The following is a 24,845-nucleotide window of genomic DNA, read 5'->3' as shown; positions in this document are numbered from 1 at the left end:
CTGAATAAGCATTTAAGGACAGTGACAACACCAAGATATTTTTACACAAGGATTATGTTAATGGTAATATCATTAAACAAAGTAGAATAAATAAAATGCGTTATAAAAGCAACATAGAGTGGTATTTATAGGCAAATACATAGACTTCATTTTTTCTGCTTCACTCATTCACATATATATTAAATCCTGGATGTTTTTAAATATCAAAATTATAATTTAATGCACAAAATATCATGAACAAAATAATTCTACATAATACATACAAATTGCAGACATGGGTGTAAAGTTTATTTTCAGGTAACACTCATCTACTGGTTGAGTGGGGTCTTTCTCGTCTAACTTGGGAATGATATATTGCAGTAAAAACGAAAACCAAATTTAAGTAAAGGCTCAATTTACTTGTGTAATTTTGATACTATCTTCCTTTACAAGCTAGAACAAAACACTTAACCTCTTAGGCCTCAACTTAATTTATCATGCACACAACTGAAATGAAGCAGTAAGTTCCCACGTCCACGGAAATTAAAAGCTCAAATATGTTACACATGAAATGTCTTGGGAAAAACAAAGCCCTGTAGCCCTTAGTGAATGATGTACAAAACATAATGTGGAGTTTGTAGTATCTATTCAGTAATTCCAATAGCTGTCTTACGTATTTTAGGGTATTTCTTCTACAGGAAACCAGAGTTTAAAGTGATAATAATCATCTAAATACACTCAATAATGATTTCAGCAGCCTCAATATCTTTTTTTAAAAAGATTCATTTTATTTTTATTGGAAAGGCAGATATACAGAGAGGAGGAGAGACAGAGAGGAAAGATCTCTGTCCGATGATTCACTCCCCAAGTGACTGCAAAGGCCGGTGCTGTGTCAATCTGAAGCCAGGAGCCAGGAACCTCCTCCAGGTCTCCCATGCAGGTACAGGTCCCAAGGCCTTGGGCCGTCCTCGACTGCTTTCCTAGGCCACAAGCAGGGAGCTGGATGGGAAGTGGAGCTGCCGGGATTAGAACCAACACCCATGTGGGATCCTGGCACTTTAAAGGCGAGGACTTCAACCACTACACTATCGCACCGGGCCCTAATGAAACATATCTTAAAGATGCATTAACAGTCATACGTTTTTCAGGAAACTTCTGGTTTTGTAAGTTCATCTCAAGATTTGATAAGTCACATAATATAGTTATCATTAGATTTTTAATTTCCTACTTTTACTTCTGTTTATAAGTGCACACCAACTATGAAACCACAGTTCAACAACTTCTAGTTGATGACTCTTCAGCTTTTTTCACAGGCACGAGACTGCAAGTTTACCACTATAAATCTTTTATTTATTTATTTATTTATTTATTTATTTATTTTAATTTTTATTGGAAACTCAGATATACAGAGAGGAGGAGAGACAGACGAAAATCTTCCGTCCAGTAATTCACTCCCCAAGCAGGTGCTACAGCTGGAGATGTGCCGATCCAAAACCAGGAGTCTGGAGCCTCTTCCAGGTCTTCCACAGTTGGGTGTAGGGTCCCAAGGCTTTGGACCATCCTCAACTGCTTTCCCAGATCACAAGCAGGGAGCTGGGTGGGAAACGGGGCCACCAGCATTAGAACCGGTGCCCTATGGGATCCCAGTGTGTGCAAGGCAAGGACTTTAGCCACTAGGCTACTGCTCAAGACCCTAGTTTTACCACTCTAAACAAGATAAGGAACAAATAACATTTTATATATTTCTATTTTCTTTTTCATTATCTACCAGGTTTGTTTTGACACATAAAAGACTATTTATAAATCATTACAAATACAGAGTTACAATCAACTTGTATTAAAGACCTATTAATTCAAGGACATTGTTTTGTACAATGTAATTTGTATGTTTAGCTTTCCATTTATAAAATGAATGAATTGCATTGAATACAAATTGGACATGTTAGAATCATTAGACTAGATCTAAAATATAAGAAAAAAGATCTTTAAAGCTTGATACAAATCCATTTTAACAGTTTTGATGCTTTGAAATTAACTAAAAATTCTTCTGAATAAATGGATTGAAAATATGGATAATATGTGAACTCTTCATACTTTACATTCCTGCTCCTTTTGGTAGAGCCCACAAATAGCAAAACTGGTAAATACTTATGATTCCTTTTGTAGAGTTGTTGTAAAGACTCTTTACAAACTTGACAATCTAAATAATTTCGGATATTTCAGTAATATATCTTACTGATTAAAGAGATGTGTCTTTTACACAACTGTCTATGCTTCCAGAGTTAAACCTTGAGGTTTTCTCGCCTGATTCCTGTTTTTTTTTTTTTTAAATTTGATAGGAGGCAGAGCTTCCTTGCATTGGTCCACTGTCCCATTGTCCTGAGAGCACAGAGTCTTGGTCAAGACAAAGCTGGGAGCCAGCAATTTAATTACTGTCTCTCTCATGTGGTCCAGGAAGCAACTTGCAGGTAGCATTCAGGCCTATCTCCAAGGGTCCACATTAGCAGCAAGCCGAAGTCACAAGTCAGTGAGAGCTATATACTGAATCAGACTAACCCAACACAGGACAGAGCTGTCTAAAACGAGTCATAACACTAGGCCCAACACTTGATGTCAACTTCCTTTTTTTTTTTTTTGGACACAGTAGGAAATGTCATTTGCTTGTATTCTTCAATTCACTTTTCTTCAATTAGGTCATTAACATTTCAGTGAAGGGTAAATGATAATATAGTCTGCAGAAATTATTTAAAGAGTATTAGTAAAATTATTTAGTTATACGAAAACACTCTTTACCATGACTCATTAGGCTGCAAAGTGTCATTTTCTCTCTTCATTAACTCCTTATATGTCTATGTTTAATTCTAAGACCAGGACATTTTTGCATTAACACCTTGCAATGATTTGATAACTCAAGTCATTTTCTTTAACACTCCAATTTTCCTGTGTGTGTATAAATACAGAAGATTTGAAGTACTGAGTCATCTGATGTGTCTATCAGAAAAGCCATTCCTTCTCTACTGTCACTGCAAGCACCTTGGATGATGTCATTGTTCTAATATAGACAAATAAGTGCAAACACTTTTAATATATGCTAAGCAGTTTTATTGTCTAGCTTTTGGATGATGGTGTAGACACTAACTTACTTTCGTGAATGGATAACTTGTACCTCGTCCAGAGCTGAATGAATACTGAAGTGTAAAGATATGAACAGCAAAGTGTTTTTTACAGAGCAGACACTTACATAAAGGATTTATATGTTAATCATTTAAAATTATGACAACACTATGAAACCTTATTTTGTAAGCGAGCAAATGCAAGGATTGAACAGTTATATAATTCAAGTTATATAATTAATAAAGATTGAATATAAATTGATTCAAATAAGAAAGCGCAAATGAAACACAAAAAACTAACAGAACACAGCAACTCTATAGCTACAAAATTCTAATAGCATCAGTGAAGCTGGTGGCGTACAGCTTGGTCTTGTGGGATACATTCGAGCATGCCAACCATCTAGATTCTTATATCCTTACTGTAATCAGTATTAAACAAGTGTACTGAAAATTTTCAGTTGTAATGGTCAAGGTAGGATTTTGAAACTACTTCAGGTTAGAATTCTCAAGCTGTGATCTCTTATTGTTACACCTGATATAGTGATTTTCGTTTGGTGTGCTTCTGCAAAGGAACTTCAAATACTGAGAATAGATTTAGTTGCAGTGATTGAGAAAACTTGGCTGGAAAGGACACAACTTACGCAGTCATCAAGGTTCTCTTTTACCAAGCACACCTTTATGGCAAACAACGCTTGGCTCACCCAGAAATGAAGTATAACATAGCCTTTCTTTTCAAACTTTTCTTTGGCATTCAGATTTTATTTTGTTAGTCAGTACTTACACAGTAGTCTCCTTCATAATGACATAATTCCTTTCCTGTGCCTGCTTTCTCTCCTCAGAAAAGTCATAAGGTTTCGACATCATAGTCTATGTTCACATTTGTTTTGGAGATACTCGCTTTGAAAAGCCTGCATCTCAGTACACAGAAAGTCAAGGAATGTGAATGCTGACTGCAGACTGTCTTTATGGCTGCCTGGTGCAAGGCAGTGTGATCATCTCTTTAGAAATGCTTTCTTACACTTTAAAGCCATATATCTTATTAAAGGATAATATTATTCATCTTTGGAGGATAGTTAAGCATTTTAGCATAAAACTTTACATAAATGCTTTTTAAGGAAACATTTGTCATTATTCATCTAGAAAAGAATTATCTCACAACTATAGAATAAGTATGATGATATTTCACCTTCATAAAAACAAAAATTCAGACAACTCAGCAAAAATGGAAGGAATGGAAAGTACTACAGCCATTCTTGGAGTCATCAACTTTGTTTTAAAACATCTGGCCTTGATGTTCACACTAAAGCTTATGCAAACTACCTAAAAATTCTGCCAGCTTTATTTTCAAAACAGAGCCAGACTCCCCTGACTTTTCTCCTCCAGCTGTTATTCTCCTTCAGGATACAACCTTTTTTTCATTTTCTGGATTCACTATTTCCATCATCGCTTCCTTTCTACAAATTTCTGTTAAAAATTGTATCAGCTAGCAAACTTTTTTTTTCCCATTCTGTCAGATTTTTCTTCAAAGATTCTTAGTTTGATACCAGCCACATTTGTCGACTCTGGCATTTGCTGCCTGTGCTTTGGGGGGTGTTACCCAGGAAAACACAAGTCACACTGATGTCTTGAAATTTTTTCTGATTTTCATCTAGTAGTGTCTTCTTGTCACTTTATTTTTTACTAAAGTAAATTTATTTAGTTTTTATTATTATCATTTTCCAGCACACAGTTTTGTCTGTATAGATTCCCCCCATTTACCCCTTCCTTCCTTTCTATTCTCCCACCTACTAATATTTCCCCCATATTATTAATTTTTTTTTACTAATTATGTTTCATTATGTGACACAGTTTTATAGGCTCTGGGATTTCCCCAACCTCTCCCCGTGCCCTCCCCCCATTGTGGATTCCTCCAACTTGTTGTAGTATTACAGATCAAATTAAGTCAAGATTCTTTCTTTGCAAACATATACCAAGCATAGAGTACAGCATCTTATTGTCCAGATAAATTCAACAGTTTCTTGGGGAGACCATCTCTGGTCTGAAGGCAGAGCTGGCAGAATATTATCCCGATCAATTAAAGGCCCCAGCACAATATCAACAACAATTTTACAACGTTATGGAATTAATTGACATGGTATTGAGTAACCAATATGTTAAAACCATACAAGTTCTTAACCACATCCTGTGACTTAATTGACATTTCAATTTTAGTTTATACACAGAACCGGCTGCTATACACCTTAAAATGTCTATAGGGTACTATTCAGCTGCCTTGTGTCTATTTTCATCTTAGTATTTAGCAGTTTATAGTGTTGAAACATAATTTTGCTGAACTTGGCAGATTTTAGGATAGTCTAAACTGGCTTATAAATCTAACAAGGCATTTGTCAACAATTGAGGTGCAGAAGAGTTTTAGGAGGGTTGTGCAGTGAAATCTTCAGTACCTTAATGAGGAATAACTAATCTTTGTGTCCTACCTAGTAAGGTATATGTGGATCCATGCTGACTGTTTCCTGTCTGGTTCTAAGCTTTCCTTGTTGCTCTCTATCTACTGTAAGGGCGGGAGGCTCCGGAGCGACCCTGATGGTCATTGCCAGAGAGGGTGGGGATCCAAAGTTGGAACTAAGTAAGGACCAGAAAAAGCTCCTCTCCCTAGTCCCGAAGGAAGTTGACTGTTCTTCTGTTTCTACAGACTGCTCAGGGCTCCTGGCTGTTGTTCCGAGGACCTTGGATCCTGTGAGGAAGGATTTGGGCTTCTTGCATACCAAGTGGTAGATCCAAATGGGGCTGGGTGACCTCAGAGTTCTTGGCCTCCGAAGGCAATCTGATTCCCCGTGTTCTCCTTGGCTGTTGGGATGTAGTCCTTGGTACCCGTACTGATAGTCCTTGGTGAGGATCCGAGACAACAATGAGGTACCACCTAATGCCAGTAAGGATGGCACACGTACAAAAGAACACCAACAACACTTGCTGGTGAGGATGTGGGGAAAAGGGAACCCTACTCCACTGCTGGTGGGACTGCAGACTTATACAGCCTCTATGGAAATTAGTATGGAGAACACTCAAACAACTGAAAATCTGCATACCATGTGATCCAGCAACAGCACTCCTAGGAATACATCCAAAACACCTGTTATACAAGAAACCAGCATGCACCCCTATGTTCATAGCAGCACAATCAATAATTGCAAAAACTTGGTAGCAACCGAAATGTCCATCAACAGAAGACTGGATAAGAAAGCTATGGTTCATTTACTCCCTGGAATACTACTCAGCTATTAGAAAAAAACAAAAAAACAAAAAAAACAAAAACGAAATGTATTCTTTGTGGCCAAATGGGCCCAACTGGAATCCATTATGCTAAGAGAAATGAGTCAATCCCAAAAGGTTAAATACCACATGTTTGCCTTAGTTTAAGATGAAATGATGTCAATCCGGAAAATAGTACCTGTATATGGTAATATTATTTCAACCTCAAACAGGCTGTATCTAATGCAATAAGATAATGTGATGTAATCAATGAACCAACAATCAATGTGAGTCAGACTGCTTATGATCTACATCTAAGAATTGTAAAACCTAATATACTTTTAAGACCCTAAGCTGCTCAGAAAGGGGGTGGGAGAGCAGAGAAATCTTTCATCTCCTTAGAAGGTGTGAGGAACACATGAAGTGTAACCTGTCCGGAACATAACAAGTAACTCACAGACAACAGACTCAAATCAGTATTGAACAAGAGTAAAACTACAAAGACATATAGGGGGAATCAAGAGCGATCCTGACAATCTCTTAACAGGAGGTCATATGCAGGGAGCAGGGGGAGGACCCCAGAGTGGAGCAGGTGGACAGGAGGAGGCTTGTATCCCCCATATTATTACAATAGCATAACCTTACAGCAACATTCACAAGTCTAACACTCTTTCAACATTAAGTCTACAATTTATTAACTTCTTCAGTGACCTCACGGTCCTTCTAAAAACCACAAGTTAAGCACCAATTTTCTTGCTCTCCTGTACATGGGCATTCTGATTGCACTTACTTCCTAGCTTACTACCCTAGCTTCCTGTCTAGCCCTTGAATAGACTTATCTAGACCATACCGGCCGTGTCTAGAGCATTTTTTCCCATACACAGATGTCTCATTCCTAAGTAAGGCCTCTGCTCTCTTCTGAGGCCTTCTCTGACCACTTTGTATAAAACAATGTTGTCTGTTTCACTTATCCCTAAAAGATTCTTTGGTTTTTCTCCACAGGAATTATTTGTGATATAATTCGGAATATCATATTCATACATAAATATTGGCTTGATATTATAGCCTATATAATAATATCAATGTTATATAGTGTGTACTATGAAAATAAAACTAATTCACCTTGTTTTAATAAAAATATGCTGATTATTTTCTTATTAAAAGTTTTCAAAGAAGATTTGCCTTATTGAATATGCTTCCAGAAGGCATGTTAGGAAATCTTTTCTGATTTCCTAATAAATTCTTCCTGCCTAGGTGAGTATACTCATAAAATAACATCTCAAGTTAAAAGAACAAATACTTTCATAAATAAATAAATAAAGCTATATCTACTTGTTATTACATTTCTGTTATTTCAAACATATTTATATGAATATTTTGACAACCTTTCAAGATATTAAATTCAATGAGGTCATAAGGATAAACTTATGTGTTATTCTTCTTTTCTATATGAATTGGTTTTTCAAGGAATCTCTTTATTATTTTATGATTTAAATTAGTTAAATCTGGAAAAGGCTTTGCTGCTGTTTAAAGGAAGGTTTGCATTTAAAGACCAGAGCTTTCAAAGTCTTACAACTGAGCCACAATTTTTTGGAACAAATTGATGTTCCCCAAATGCATTCTGAAATTTTTTATGCTTTTTCACTTGTATTTAAACAATTCCATTTCTTGAGCCCTATTTATATCTCATAATTCCATTTTTTCCCACCACTATAATCTACAGTTTGGAAACATCCCTAAGTCTACACAGGATAACATGAAAGACTTAATGGACTAATAGTAATACTAGCATTGTACAAACAACAACAGCAAAAGAACATATGAATCTTAAATAGAAGATTCTCATTTAAAACTACTGGTCATTTATATCCAAATAGATCTGCAATGCTCACACTGAAAATATTAGACATACATTTTGAAATCAGTGGTCAACAAAATGAAAGAATGTAGAAACAAAAATGATTCTAAAAAATAAATTTTGAAGAGTTATTAAGGCAAAAAGCTACTGTTTTAAACTGAAGATATCTCAACATAAATGTTATTATGTACTTTCCCCATGAGACTACCGATTCCTAAACAGTTCTACTAAATTTACCTCCATAATTTATACGCAGGAGATGCCAAAAGTAAGAGATGAGAATTTTTTATGATTCAAACATTTTGCATATTAGCCAGGCTAAAATAGGGATTTCTCTTGGTCTCCACATGCAAACTACTGATATATCACCTCAACTATTTCCTCAAAATGCCTGGTGCTTCTTTATGTTCTGATAATCCTAGACTGCTCCTATTGAAACAGTCACTGTGTCCTTGCTTTGACTTTTGGAAATCCTACGTCACCTCCTTCATTGATCAAGAGTTACTATTTTAGGTGTCTATATTTTTGTGTTATGTGAATTACAAAGAACATAACCCCTTTCGAGGTAGTTATTCATGTGTAATTTTTCCCTATGATGATGAACTCTACAAGCATATGAAGCCTATGCCATAAAGCTCTGAAACATTACTAGCACTCATTAAAACATCAGCAATGTTATCTTACACACAGCAGCCATTTAATATAGCAATGAATGAACTGCCGAGTACTAAGCCATACATAACTAGAAATAATGTTTCAAAATCAGACACACTTCAGTTTTTTAATTGGCTCTATCTTAGTATCTTTGTGATAAATAAGCAACTTTGCAACTGCATTCTATAAAAGATTTTAAAAATAACTAAGATGCTTTTCAAACTATTGAACAATTATTAAAATGGATGCAACTCTGCTATACTCATATTTTTTTACTCAACAAAATAATACCCACCAAATCCAAAAATACATTAAAACACCAAACATCAACATCAAACGGGTTCCTTCTAGAGATGCAAAGGTGGATCAACATTCAAAAGTCAGTAAATGTTATAAAATACATCAACAGATGAAGAAAAAGCATATGAACATCTCAATATACGTAGAAGAAGCATCTGATCAGATTCAGCATCTCTGACCCAGCATGGCAGCCTCGCTGGTTAAATCCTTGCCTTGCATGCACCAGGATCCAATATGGGTGCCTGTTTATGTCCCAGCTTCTCCACTTCCCTTTCAGCACCCTGCTTGTGGCCTGGGAAAGCAATAGAGAATGGCCCAAAGCCTTGGGACCCTGCACCCACATGGGAAATCTGGAAGAAGCTACTGGTTTCTGGCATGAGACAGATTCTGCCCCAGCCATTGCAGCCACTTGTGCAGTGAACCAACAAAGAGAAGATTTCTCTTTCTCTGCTCTCTGTAAATCTGACTTTCCAATAAAAATAAATAAATAAATCTTTAAAAAAAAGATTTAACATCCTTTATGAATAAAACATTCAACAAAACAGGTATAGAAGGGGCATACCTAAAAATTATAAAGGCTGTATTGACAAACCAGCAGCTAATATACTGAATGGGGAAAATCTGACAGCATTTCCCCTCAGATCGGAAACAAGACAAAGTTGTCCACCTTCACCACTTGCATTCAATCTAGTATTAGATTAGTGAGGGCAATTAATAACAGACAAATAAAGAGCATCAAAATCAGAAAGCAAGAGGTCAAAATAGCCATGTTTGCAGATGATATCATATTAAACATGGTTAGGAAAGACCTAAACATTCCACCAAAAAGCAGTTAAAACCATAAACCAATTCAGTAAAGACACAGTTTACAAAAGATGATCATTCTGAAAAAGGAATCAAGCAAGAGATCCCACTCACAGTAATTACCAAACAATAAGATATTTAGGAACAAATTTAACCAAATAAGTGAAAGATCTCAACAAGGAAAATAATCAAAGATCGATGAATGTAATCGTCAAAGACACACCAAAAAATGGAAAGCTATCCCTTGCTCATGAATTAAAATAATTAATATTACTAAAACATTCTACATATTCAAAGGCATACTGGAGGAATTGAGTAAGTAAGGAAGGAAGATTGGGAAGAGAAGGAGGGGAAGAGAAGAAGCCTAAGGAGGTAATATAGGAAGGAAGGAATTAAAACATTATGGAAACATGATCACCCTCTTAGTACTGTACCTATCAACGGCATTGTATCTGCTTTCTCAGTGTCAATATCACATTAACATGAGTATTACTAAAAACTACTTCATTAAAAATATAATTCGGGCCTGGTGCAATAGCATAGTGGTTAAAGTCCTCGCCTTTATAAGTGCTGGGATCCCATATGGGCACCAGTTCTAATCCCGGCAGCTCCATTTCCCATCCAGCTCCCTGCTTGTGGCCTGGGAAAACAGTCAAGGACGGCCCAAGGACTTGGGCCCCTGCACCTGCGTGGGAGACCTGGAAGAGGCTCCTGGCTCCTGGCTCCTGGCTCCTGGCTCCTGGCTTCGGGTTGGTTCAGCTCCGGCCGTTGCGGCTGCTTGGGGAGTGAACCATCGGTCAGAGGATCTTCCTCTGTCTCTCCTCTCTATATATCTGCCTTTCCAATAAAAATAAACATATCTTTAAAAATATATATAATTCTATTGTAATTGACAGTAAATAAACTGAGCACACTTAAAAATAGCAGGTTTCTAGATTAACAATTCTACTATGCCGATTTTATATAGTTGTTAATAGGAAGACTGGGGAAGTGATAGTAAATTATTTTTATTCAATTGTTGACACTTCACTCTACATAATCACATTCATGCTGACTTCAAAGGAAATTTGTTAGCAATGTAGTGATTTCAAGAATGCTGGTTTAACACAGAAAGCATTTCAAATAATTTTCTTCATGCAAAGTCAGAAAGAAAAGGCATAGTTTCTGTACTCTAAAAAACTTGCTGCTGAGCAGTAACTATAGAAGAGCTTCTAGATGGCCTTTAAATGCTTCTGCCTGCTGATTCAGACACAGACCAGCACTGCAGAGGTGTCCTAGTTAAACACCTTTGACTTGTGTATGCAATATTTTTTAAATTTTTCCTGAAATAATTCCAAGGTATAGTTTATTAATACGTTTTGTGTTTATTATATATATATATATAGAGAGAGAGACTATGTTGTTTTAACTATATATATATACACTTCATGCAGTCATAAGTATATATGTGTATACACATATATAACTATACGTAACTACAAATATATATATTGAGTTTTCCACATTTTGTACCAAAGTTCAGATGCCTACGTTTGGCTCACAGTCACAATCTCAAATTTTTAATAGATTTTTCCACTTTTCCAATGAAAGCACAGATTTCTCAAAAGAAAAACAAAAACTTCAGCTTTGATGACAACTTAATGCAAAGTAAAATTTTCAAGAAATTCTTTTCATAAATGACATTCATCTGTTTCCCTAGTTTCCTAAAAATAAAAGATTTAATCATTAAAGATGTGAAATAAATACTGTTTCTGCTGCTTTACCATTGACAGAGGAAGGGAAATATCACTATAAAATTAGCATTCTACCTATGAAATACGAATTGTCACTTTAATAATTTTAAAAATTCTAGAATTTAATAACCTATGGAACAGATGGAACACTGCACATTTTATTTCTTAACACCTTCTCTGTGTTCTTGTAAGATTTATCCATTAACAACTTTTCTCATTTTTCTCATATCCAGCATAGATTTATAAATCAGACTGCATAATACAAATTTAAAATGTTTTTAAAGGAAGCTAATTTGTCAGTGGCTTGATTCCCTACAACTCATGACACAACAAATAACAATAATCACAACCAAAGAAGAAAATGTGAAAGAAGGAAAACAACCTGTTTGCAAATCATACCACTCATGTCAAAATCCAAAATTTTCTTCTTTGAAAAAAAAACTAATTTACTTGAACAGAGAAACAAAATCGCTTCTTAACACTACAAAGCCATTTTTGTAATTTTCATGTCGATGCATAAGCAATCGATGTGAGACCGATCAGAAATAAAAAATAAAATAAAATGAAGACATCATAGGTGCTATTTTTACCTTCGCATTATAGGGAATGTAATGCTTTGATAAAGCTTCAGGAGTATGCATCCATGTTTTGTCTGCAATGAAAAACAAGGCATTGAATTAAATTACAGGTCCCCATGGTGTCATGTTTATGCATTAGCATCTATACTGCTTTCACATGGGTGTCAACATTTATAGTTTTGAGATTGTATACCTAAACTGAAAATGAATTACAAAATGTATGAACAAGGCAGTAAAGGGGAGTGATTAGAGGATTTTCCCTATAAAACACCGTTTTTTGTTTATGCAAAGCATACTAACGTTGCACAATTTTGAAAAAATTCATAAAATAACAACATGAATAGACCATGAAGAATTACATAAATTATGCTATTAAAATCATCATCTTTGTTCTTTTATTTAATGCTTTCATTACAAGGTATATTTCTTAACTTGCAGGACAAAAGAAAATAATCTGCTCTATCCTCATTGTGATTATTTTTTAGGAAAAAAAATTTCTAAATGAACAGTTTAGCATTAAACTAAGAAATGCATTTCTATAAGGTTACTATGTTTATTTAGATATCACTATACTGCAGAGATTATCATGATTCTAAATGTAAACACTAAACTAAAGCCTACTATCATCCGTTTTGCATAGATATAATCTTAGATACATTCAATTTTTTCACCTTGTACAGTCAGATTTATTTTCTTTTTTAAAAATTAAATGAGAGAACATTGAGTTTACAAGCTTTACTTTTGTAAACCCTGATTTAATTTAACATTAAATACTTAAACAGCTGTCAAACCTTACTAGATTACAAGCTTCATGTCCAACTAAAGAAAATCCTTTATTTTTATTAAGCCAGAAATCCATTACCATTAATGCAATAATGTTTCACTATTTCATACTGGCAAAGCTTGTGTTTTTCACAATTCTTTTATTATAACTATTTTATGATACAGTTCCACAAGCTACGTTTCCCCTCACCCCTCCCAACTATCCTCTCCCTACTAGTTTCCCGTTTTATTACTATAATGTAGTCCTTCGTAACCAGTCATATGTCCATCATTCTGCTATTTAAGTGTATCCTGACATCATAGGCATGGACAATGACAGAAATTCCAGCATTCTATCATCAAGATATATTTAATGTTTCATTGAGGGTCAATCTTTGATTTGGAAGTAGAGACGCATACTGCATTATATTTTCATATCTGGATTTGACACTCTCTAACTACATAATTACTATACACCTCCTTAAATAAAAACTCATAATACAAAATCAACAACTGGAAAAAAAAACAGAAAATATATAACATGAAGTTGAAAACATGCTGCTGAACGATCAATGTGTTGCTGAAGAAATGAAAAATCAAAAGCCTTGAAGAAAATGCTACTGTATGACATATATGTAACTGAAGAAATTAATAAGGAAAAATTGAAAAAATTAAAATAAAAACAAAGTATCATACCCACAAGATATAGCAGAAACATTATTAAATGGGACATTTATAACATCAAGTGCTCAAAAAATACTAATATCTCAAATATCTAAAAATACATTTCAAGGAGTTAGTAAAAGAGAAAAATGAATAGGAAGCAAGAAATGATAAATATCACAGCAAAAATAAGTGAAATCAAAAGTAGAAGACTACAAATTGCAACAAGAGAGAGCCATTTTTTAAGAAGATAAGCAAACAAACTTTAGCCAGACTAACAAAGAAAAGCAAGGGAGAAAAGCCACGTAAAATTAGAGATTAAAAAAATTATGAAAAATGAGTCAGGTGATCTCTTCTTGCTGAATGGATCCTTTGACCAACATGTTGTATTCTTTTTTATCTCTTTTATTATGATCCATGTCTGATATAAGAATGGCTATGCAAGATCATTTTTCCTTTCCTTTAGCCTGGGATATCTTTCTCCATCCTCTCACTTTCAGTTTTCACATATTTTTGTTGGTGAGCTGTGTCTCCTGTAGGCCACAGAAAGATGGGTTTTGCTTTTTGATCCAGTCTGTTCATCAATGGCAATTGATTGATGAATATAAGCCATTTACGTTCAGGATTAACGTCCATAGGTAGTAATTTGGTCCTGTCATTTTAGCAATGGGTTGTTCATTGTTTGATTTAGTTTTCTTTTGCTGTTTCATTGGGACATTCTCCATATTTGCCTTTGGTTTTGTTAGGTGCTATTCATTTCTTCTGTTTAGAGAACATCTTTAAGTATCATTTGTAGGGAAGGTTTGGAAGAGACAAACTCCTTGAACTTTTCTTTTCTGTGGAAGAATTTAATTCCACTTTTGAAGACAAAGGAAAGTGTTTCTGGATAAGTTATTCTGAGTTGAAGATTTTATCTTGTAGAATCTGGAATATGTCACTCCATTCTCTTTTGATCTGCAGTTTCCTCTGAGGAGTCAGCAGTGAGTCTGACGTTCCTCTATATGCTAAAGAAACATTTCATGTGCGTATTTAAGGATCTTTTCCTTGTGTTCAACTGAAGAGAGTTTGATTATCATGTGTATCACCTTTCATTTGATTCATTGCTGTTATTTCCTCTATAGCATATTCCTTAAATTCCTTGGACTCCTGTGTGTGCTTCTCATTATGATTAAGAAGCTTTATAATAGGTTTCTTAAATTCTTTAAACCCCAGTTCCTCAGTATCTTTCTCAGTTAACCCTGAGGTTAAAAAATGTTTCTGCTCCTTTGCAGGGCAAGCATCAATAATATTTATTGTGCATCTGTCTCTTCTTTTGCTCTTTGTCACTGCTATTCTGGTTAGCAAATTCCTTTCTTTTAGACCAGTTTCTAAGCTGTATTGTCCACTGGTTTACAGTTCGATTTTACTGATTGCGTTAGGTACCTAGTTCTTCATTCGCATTCACTTGTATCACTCTCTTTAGTCAGGTACAGTCCTGGGCCCCTGTGCTAGGCTTCCACTTTGGTCTCCACAGCCCCAGTTACTAGCTCGCCACTCTCAAGCCGCTATGATCCTGTTCCATGATCACAATGTTGCCTGCACATCCTTTCTCCCACTCCAGGTTCCAGCAATTCCCAGGATTCAGGAAACACCAGCTATTTTAAATCATCGCAGTGTTAGTGGTTCTTCTCTTACCAGAACTTGCTGGCTGTTAGATCTCGGGCTTCTTGAAACTATTTTGGTGGAAACCCAAAAGATGCCTGGTTGGTACTATTTTCTCTGTGAGATCAGTGTAATGCATTGAAGAAGTTTAGTTCTCTCCTCTGATTATTTTTTAGCAGAAAAAAAATTCTAAATTAAAAGTTTAACTCTAAACTAAGAAATGCATTTGTATAAGGCTGAAATATATCAAAATAGTATGTTTATTAAGATATCACTATGATAATGAGATAATCATTATTTTAAATATAAACACTGAATGAAAGTCTAGTATTAGGAGTTTTGCATATGTATATTATTAGATGCATTCATTTTAAATTCTTCTTAGGATTGGCAATAAACTTTACAAATAAAAGTATGTCAAAGTATAGAACATATTGTAACTAACTTGTACCATATGGTTGCTACATTTTATTTTCATATTGAAATTATTTATATTTTCCTTTGAAAAATCTTCTCAAGTACCTTCTGGACTGAATAAAGAAGACAAAAAATATTAAAATTACACAAAATAATTTGCTCTTTTAAAACTGCATTTTATCTCCAATAGTACAGTTTTGGGTGTATTTATTTCCCCGTGTAATTTAAAATTCATTAATTAATATTGTACAAAGGGTAAATCAGCTTACTACGAAAAACATTAAATGCATACACACTGAAAAGAAATATTGGGTTACTAGCTAATTATTTATTTATAATGTTTAATTTAGAATATATTACATAGTATTATCAAACAATATAGATCATTAATATGTTTATCAAACTTAAGGAATGTGTAGAAATAGAGAAATGAACAATGTTCTTAGACTATCAAGTATTATATTTTAAGGATAATGCACTGTGTTTATACTAAAATATTTATGCTGCACAATGCAAATATACAAGAATTTCTAAGACAAAAGAAACATATCAGTGAATGAAACATTTTGAAAAGCAGCATACCACAGAATTCAAATGCAGTACTGATATTGACATTTGATGTGTGAAATTTTTATTTCTTGTATAGATTTTGCTTTAATTATGTCTTTATGACTGCTAATACATATCAATATCATTAATTAAAGAATAATTTGTGCTTAGATCATAGGTGTTATAAAAGTAATACAAGAAAGACACCATAATAATTTACCCAAGCAACAAGACACCAACCACCTGATTTTGGAAAAAGATCTCCAGATTATCTTCTATTCCTTTCACTCATTTCCTCTCAAGTCTTATTTCTAAAACATAACACTGCTGAAAAGGATGTAAATTTTGAATAAAATCTGAGTAGGTTGTTACATACCAATCTAGAAACAGAGGGAGTATTACTTTTTCCTGTTACTTACTATTATTTTTAAAAATAATACCGCCTTTACTATTGTCTGGTATTGCTATGATCTACATATGTATGCACAGATGTTTCTGATAGATAGAAAATAGTAACAATATTAAATTATCAGTGAATAAACTACAATTTCCACAGTGACAAAATACTGTATTGACTCAAAAACAAATATTAATGTCTGGTGATTGATCATTTCATAACCACGATATAAGTAGTTTATTTATGAAGCATTTCCCTAATGAGTCCTAACTATCACTATAGTTTATTTTAGACAAAAGGAAAAGAATTACAGAGCAACGTTTTTACTTTATTCATTTGTTAAAGTAAAGTCACATGGTTGAACCTCAAGTAGGGTATCCAGAACAAGGTCCTCAGAACTACCTATGGTACAGAAACAATCAGATAAATGGAACTAATTCAAGATGTGGGAATATGTACATTCCCAAGTGCATTACTGTACTTGAAATTAAACTGAAACCACTATCCCAGCATTAAACACCCACATGAAAGGAAGTGCTTGACAGCTGTCAAACCACATTGACAGTTCTATCAACAAGTTCAAGTTCTCAAAATGCATTTAAATGAATTTTCATCCAAAAGAATGCAGTAACTTCACTAAATTTTCTCATCATCAGAGCTTAACCTAGTGAAAGTACCTGTTATGAGTACATTACATGCTATGGGATGAATATACGTAACTGAACAAAATGTTCATTGAAAGAAACAATATTTACATATTAAATTTTAAATGCTTTATAACAGGATTAAATCATTTTATTGGAATGCAAACTGATAAGTAAACAAATGTACAATTAATAACGATTCAATCGTATTTTAACATGCTATGTCTTATGCAATTTAATAAAAGATTTATTTTGACAAGCTAAATAGAATACAGCATTTTAAAAATTATGGACTAGTGCTGTGGTATAGCAAGTTAAGCTGCTCCCTGGGGCATCAGCATCCCATATCATCCCTGGTTCAAGATCTGACTACAACACTTCCTATCCAGCTCCCTGCTAATGTGTCCAAGAAAGAAGCAGAAGATGGTCCCAGTGATGGGCCCACTGCTTCGCTCTCTGCTACATGGGAGACCTGGATGAAACTCCTGTCTACTGACTTAATTCTGGAATCTTCCCAGCCATTATAGATATTTGGGGAGTGAACCAACAGATAAAAGATGTCTTTTTTCTCTTTCTCTCTTCCCCTCTTTCTCTCCCCCTCCGTGTGTGTGTCTCTCTGTCTGCTCTCTCTCTCACACACACACACACACATTAATATTTAAAAATATTTAACACCAAGCAGAAAACCAGCATATGAAAGAATCTAGAAATGTGTCAATCTGACGCCTACAACACTAGCATCACATATGGATCCCCACTCACGACCTATTTTTAGTATATGTGCTGCCGAAGTGAGCACGACTCCACTCATGTCCTATCTGTTCTACTGAGGAAAGCAACAGAAACTGGCCAAAGAATTTAGACCCCTGCCATTCATGTGGCAGACCCAGAAGCAGCATCCAGTTTCTGGCTCCTGGTTTTAGCACCGCCCAGCACTAGCCATTGTGGCCATCTGGGGAATGAACCAGTGGTTGCATGCCTCTCTGTGTCTCCCCCACTTTCTCAGTAACTGACCTTCAAAATAAATTTTTAAAACATTTTAAAAATTAATCTATGATTTTAGCAGACTTATTAAAAGCTTTCCAATGCAGCTAAAATGATGTATATTTTATATTTTTCAGAGTACTTACTCAACTCTAATATAATTAGAATATTTGGAAAAAGTCAATGAAACATCCAGCTAATTCAACTGAAAACCATATTACTACTTCAGAGTTTCAGCAAAAGATGACATGTCAGTTTTAAGTTGGCCCTCTTTTTGTATTTTTGAGGCAGAAATTATTTACTAAGATTTTATATATGTGATAACTAAGTAACTGACTCTTTTATTGTTTCTTACAGATAGCCATTGCTTTAATTAGGATACTTCTTGTTAAAGATGACATTGCCTAAATTTCTACTAAAACATATTAATCTTCCATACCACATCCAGGGGTTTGAATAGTTAATAATTTAAGTAACTCTATTATAATCTTTAAATTTTTTCTTAACATTTGTTTCCCATATTAAATCAATGGCCCGGTAATTTACTTCTATTTGTTGTTTATAAACTTATTCCCAAGGAATAAGGAGTTTCCATTGCCAAATAAGATTCTCAATGTTCCCTGCATTGCACAAACTTATTTTATACTAGTTTTTCTCATCTAAACATTTTAAAGTTTATCAATATCCTGTTATACCCGTTGGAGAGAGGACACACTGTACCTGATCACATGAAACAGAATACTCCAGTCCATAACTGATTCTGCACCGTTTATTATCCATACATTAGAAAACAAACTGAAGTCTTTGAGATTCCAGTATAATACTGAATGGGAAACAGTGAAAACATTTCCCCTAAGAACTTTAACAAAACAAGAATGGCCATTTTCACCATGAGTATTCAATATATTATTGAAAGTAACAGTGAGAGTACTTACAAAGGAGAAACAAACAAAGAAACAAACAAAGGGATCACATATGAAAAGGAGGAAATATACATATCTGTGTTTGTACCTGACATCATATACAGGGATGCAGTTTCCTTATGTTGTTGAGAAGTTTGCCATTTGTGTTCATCACAGATAATGTGTTCATGGAACACATAATACAAACACTACAGCATCCATGTAGGCAAGGATTTTTGGATAAAGCCACACAAGTGCAGGCAATGAAAACAAAACCAAAAAAAAAAAATGAGATTATCTCAAATGCAAAAGCTTTTGCACAAGGAAAAAAATCAGTATAGTTAACTCCAACAGAATGGGATAAAATATTTTGAAGCTCTGTATCTGAAAAAGATTTATTTCCAACATATACTAAAGAAAAAAATTAACATCAACAAGAAAGAATCGATACCATTGCAAATGAGAAATGGACTTGAATATAGTTATCAAAAGAACAAGCACAAATAGTGATCAAATCTGTGACAAAAAAATGCTTAATACCAGTAGACATCACAAAAACACAAATCTAAACCACAATGAGATATCACCTCATCCCGGTCAGGATGGTTGTTCTCAAGATAACATACAGTAACAAATTCTGGAGAGGATATGGATAAAGAGAAACTTGTGTATTCTACTACTGAGGATAAATTAGTTCAGACACTATGGGAAACAGTATGAAAACTGCTTTAAAACGTAGAAATAGAAGTGTTGTATAAATTAGCAATCCAATAAACATGGAATAATTGAATCAAGATTATCTGATCCACGATGTTTACCAAAGCACTAAACACAGTCGCCAAAATATGGAATCCACCAGGGTATCCATGATCAGATAAATGGAAAAGAAACACGTTGCATTTTCATACAAAGAAAGCTATTCAACCATAGGAAAAAAAATGCTGAAAATTGTCATTTACACCAAATGGTTGGAACTGAAGTACATCATGTTTACTGAAATTTCAGACATGGAAAAACAGATACCTCTTGTTGGTCCGCATAGGTGGGAACAAATGGGGAAAACAGATCCCTCTGAACACTGAATTACAAAAGAGAGGATGCTGAATATTATTCATTAACTGTAACAAGTTTATTATACTTGAGATGTTAAAATTAGAGGGTGTTTGGTGTAGATTACATGGTAAAACAGGTACCACTGCAAAGTTTTGGTTTCCTAAATTTAATCTATTACAAATTAAGGCATTAATATAAATTCCTAGCTAAAAATGAAATGACAACTTTGGTCCTCATTATCAATACAACCATCATCAATCCTCACATATTGTAGAACAACACCATAGACAAACAAACGTGTGCACTGACACCAACTCACATACTCATTAATTCACTTGCATCACTGTCAGAGAACATCACATCGGAGTATTTTACATCTGCATAATGCAAAGTTAGAACTAGTTTTCAGATAATTTTACTCTTTTTAATTTTACAATATGCCCAGCTGACATATTACCACATAGGTACTACAAACTGAGTATAGTTTATGATTTTTGTCTTTATTAGGATGAAAACCAACGATGAATAAGTAGTATTGTGGATTTGTGTTGCTCTCGTATAACTGCAGGCAAAGCCATGTCATTTGTTAATGAGAAACACCTATATCTTTGTAACCTTGCTTTATTTTCACACTAGTATCAATTTGCTCCTATGTCTTTAAACATCGACAATATTTACCTTTCTTTCTGCTAAAAGCACGGTTCATGATGAGGATCGCCCAAATAGATGATCGATTCAATCACACTCTGTAACCTATAAAAAAATTACAAGATATCAAACATAACTGAAGTACTGCTTACTAGCCTCTTTTGTACTATTGTAGCTTTAGTTATAGACTTTTAAAAATTTTACAATCAACATTATAAAATGCCCGAAAAAATGCTGAGTAGAATAATTAAAAGAAATCAATACCATGATGGCACAAGCAGATAAAAATGATAGTTTAAACAAAATTTCTCTGATGTTTTCTAATTTGGTCTTTTTTATGATTAAGGTTTGATTATAATCCATCACTAATTATATGTGTCTGCAAATTTGTGGAGAAGATGAGCATTCTTCCCTGAGCTTGTTGTTCAGCAATATGGTCAGGTTTGGGATATTATTAACAGTAATAACACATAAACAAGTCTTCAATCTTATCTTTAGGACTGAATAACTTAAGGGTTGCCACAGTAGATTAGCACACTAATCCTCTGACTATAGCACCAGCATTACATTTGGGCATCAGTTCTATTTCTGGTTGCTCCACTTCCAATCCAGCTCCCTGCCTAAGTCCTGGGAATGCAGCACAGGATGGCCGAGCCCTTGGGCACCTGTACTCATATGGGACACACCCAAAAGAAACTGCTGGCTCCTGGCTTTGGATCTGCTCAGCTCTGGCACTGTGGCCATTTAGGTCATTTGTGTAGGGAACTGCTGAATGTATCTTGAAAATAGGATACTGGACTCTCCGCCATTGTCCATGTCTACAATGTCGGGATACACATAAATAGCAGAATGACAGACTTATGATTGATTGTGAAGGATGATACTATTGTAATGACATGAGAGAAATTAGTTGGGAGGTGGAGGGCGGGGACTTGGGGTGGGGGGAACGGAAATCCTGAAGCCTATGGAACTGTATCATGGAATACATACATGCATACATACATACATACATACATAATCTTTTAAAAATACAAATTCACTCAAACATATAAACACACTGATTTTTTGTTTGTTAATTACAACAGAGAAGGTTTTCATGACTGTTACAAAGCGTCTGATCCACTTCCAATCCAGCTCCCTGCTAATATACTTGAAAAAGCAGTGAATTATGTCTATATATAGATTCTATAGACATACTTCATTCCAATTTGTAGCTTAACAAAACTTTTCCCTTTAGATAAACTTTCCATAAACATTGTTTTAGTGACTACACACAAATGGGTGCATATTATCAAATGTTATTTCAATTAAAACAATAAAATTTCAATTAAACAAACAGAAGAAATCAAAACAAAATGGATTCATAATGTGTATTTTCCATGAACATGTTGACAACCTTCTCATGTGCATCTCTGCGTGTGTGGTACAGAAAATGATTTTCTTAAAATGTGTGTTAATATGTTCCCTAAACTAAAATCCCAGAGTAATATTAACTGGGTCTAAATAATTGCTATTTTGAGTTTTCTATTTTAATTAAATAGAAAATGATTGTATTATTATTTCACATATAGCTACTTGTTACATGTGAAAATACTTAACTTTAGATTTTGGAAGACTGAATAATGAAAATGCTTATTTTCGCATGTCTGTGTACTTCATTTTTTTAAAATACTTTTCAAAAATATAATCTTTATGTTTCTACCTACACGTAAGCCTTATTACAGGTATATAGACTTATGCAGATACCTCTTCTGGTTGAGATCAAGCAACAGGATAGATTGATTTTATCACTGAAAATGTCTAACAAACAAGAGAAAAATTGTCTGAAACAAGGACATTTAAAGCATTGGATATTAGGCAGCAATGGATAATGCTGCATGAGAGACAAGAAGCAAATTAGGTGAATTTAATTAATGAAGTGTTCCAGTCAATAAAAAGGGATTTTATGTGGTTTAGCTCCTTGTTGAGACCAGGGTCTGGGGAGGTGGAACTGACTTAGTATGTAATGATGTGCCTATTTGTTGAGACAAAGGTGAGAACATAGTGATACAAGATGTCTGATGGGAACCATCCTGATCACTGGGGAAGAGTGAGCTACAAGAATCTAAAGAGCCCTGTCACACTTGAATTTAGAAGTGATCAATTACCCCAGACTGAAGAAAGAGCCACACTCAGAGTCTAAGGCAGGGATTGCCTGTACTGCACACAACAGACAACAGCACAGTGGGGACATTTCTTAATTCACAACACATAAATGAGGGGGAGGGAGAGGAAGAGAAAGATCATTCAAGTGGTCATACAGTCCCTAAAATAGAAGAGAGATAAAGGAAGAGGATTCAAAATATTTGAAGAAATAGGTGCTGGCATAATAGGGTAGGAGTTTAAAACACCAAATACAGTACAAGTATCTCTTATGGGCAGTGATTCAAGCCTTGGCTGCTCCACTTGAGATCAAACTCCCCGCCAAGGCACTTGGGAAAAGCAGCAGAAAATGGCTCTGTTCCATGCCTGCCTTGCAATTATATGACACCTGCATGGAGCTCCTGGCTCCTGGCTTTATCTAGCGTAGCTTCGGCTGCTGTGGCCATCTGGGGAGTGAACCAGCCAACAGAATATCTCTCTTTCTGACTCCCTTTCTATCATAACTAGCCCTTTTAAATAAACAAGTGATACTTTAAAAGAAATTTGAAAAGATAAAAGCTGAATACTTTAGAAATTGGAAGATAGAAATCCAAGATCCAAAAAGTAAACAATCACCAAAAATATAAAAATCAAGAAAAATGTGTGTGACACAACATAATCAAATTGATTATATTTAACGATTTAAAAAGAGAGATATGCATACTGAGAATTAACTGCTGTGTACAGTAACAGTCTACACTCTACACTTCCATTTTCATTTTAGCTTACTTTTATCATATATAATCATTTTTTCTTGCTTTCTGTACTTGTTAAGTCCTGATACCTTTAAATATTGGAAAATCAAGCATTTCAACAAGAATGAATATGCTGTTGTAATAATTTGGGAGAAACATTAAAGAGAGATAAGAGGGAGGACAGAGGGGGATGGAGGAGGGTAGTACTCCTATGCTTCTAACTCTGAATAATGAAAATGAGACACCTCTTTTTATATAAACTAAAAGTAATACTAAAAATAATAAATAAAAATTCTTAATAGGATACCAAATATATATGTTCCTTATAGATTAAGATTAGGATGACATTCGTTTGCATTCTTCCATAATACAAACTAGCCAACAGGAAAGCAATATCCTGAAAACATCAAAGCTTCATCAAGGAGAAAACAGATAACCTGATTATACATATGGGGAAAGGTACAACCAATTTACTTAAGTCTTATTTTGAACTTCTCTATAAAACACCACATTACATATTGATTGTACCTTTTATAATGATCCCGAGTCAAGATCCTCTATAAAATATTTGTATAGGTTGCAAATATCTTTAAGTAAACATAAATTCATTTAAGGTCTAAAATAAGCCTGGTTATGTTCAAAATTCAGAATGAAATACTTAAATGTGATTGATTAAAAATTAGTAACTTATTAAAATGCAACATCTTCAAGTTTAAGCAAATAAGGAATTCTAATTCTCCAGATAAAATTTTGAAAATGCACTACGTACATTAAAAACAAATGTTACATGAATTACTTTATTGTGAGTTTGACATAAAAATCAAAAACAATATAGAAAAAGCCACTGTGAGGTCATCTGATGATAGTTTGCTGAATAATCGCAACACTGAATAGGTCTAACATTAACTGTTAAAACCAACAAACATTTACTTAAGCAAATTCAGGTTTGCAATTGATTAATCAAAAGAAATCCACTGATAATTATAAGGCAGTTCAGAAATTCAGATTGGCTTTATGACAAATAGCGCTTTCCTGCAATTT

The 24,845-nt window shown here is 34.4% G+C and overlaps 1 protein-coding gene across 1 annotated transcript in view; it reads right to left on the bottom strand.

The window, feature by feature from the left end:
* Window positions 1-24,845, bottom strand: part of GULP1 (GULP PTB domain containing engulfment adaptor 1) — a 166,615-nt gene that overhangs the window by 83,650 nt on the left and 58,120 nt on the right. The window contains exons 2-3 of the mRNA XM_004576984.3: window positions 20,959-21,033; window positions 12,281-12,342 (exon numbers count right to left, since the gene is read on the bottom strand). Coding sequence (XP_004577041.2) covers window positions 12,281-12,342; window positions 20,959-20,986 — 90 coding nt within the window. The 5' untranslated portion in view covers window positions 20,987-21,033. The remainder of the gene's footprint in view (window positions 1-12,280; window positions 12,343-20,958; window positions 21,034-24,845) is intronic.

This window comes from Ochotona princeps, chromosome 5, assembly GCF_030435755.1.
Source record: "Ochotona princeps isolate mOchPri1 chromosome 5, mOchPri1.hap1, whole genome shotgun sequence".
Lineage (NCBI taxonomy): Eukaryota > Metazoa > Chordata > Mammalia > Lagomorpha > Ochotonidae > Ochotona > Ochotona princeps.
Note: the sequence above shows the minus strand (reverse complement) of the source record. Positions and strands in the feature narration are given on the sequence as shown.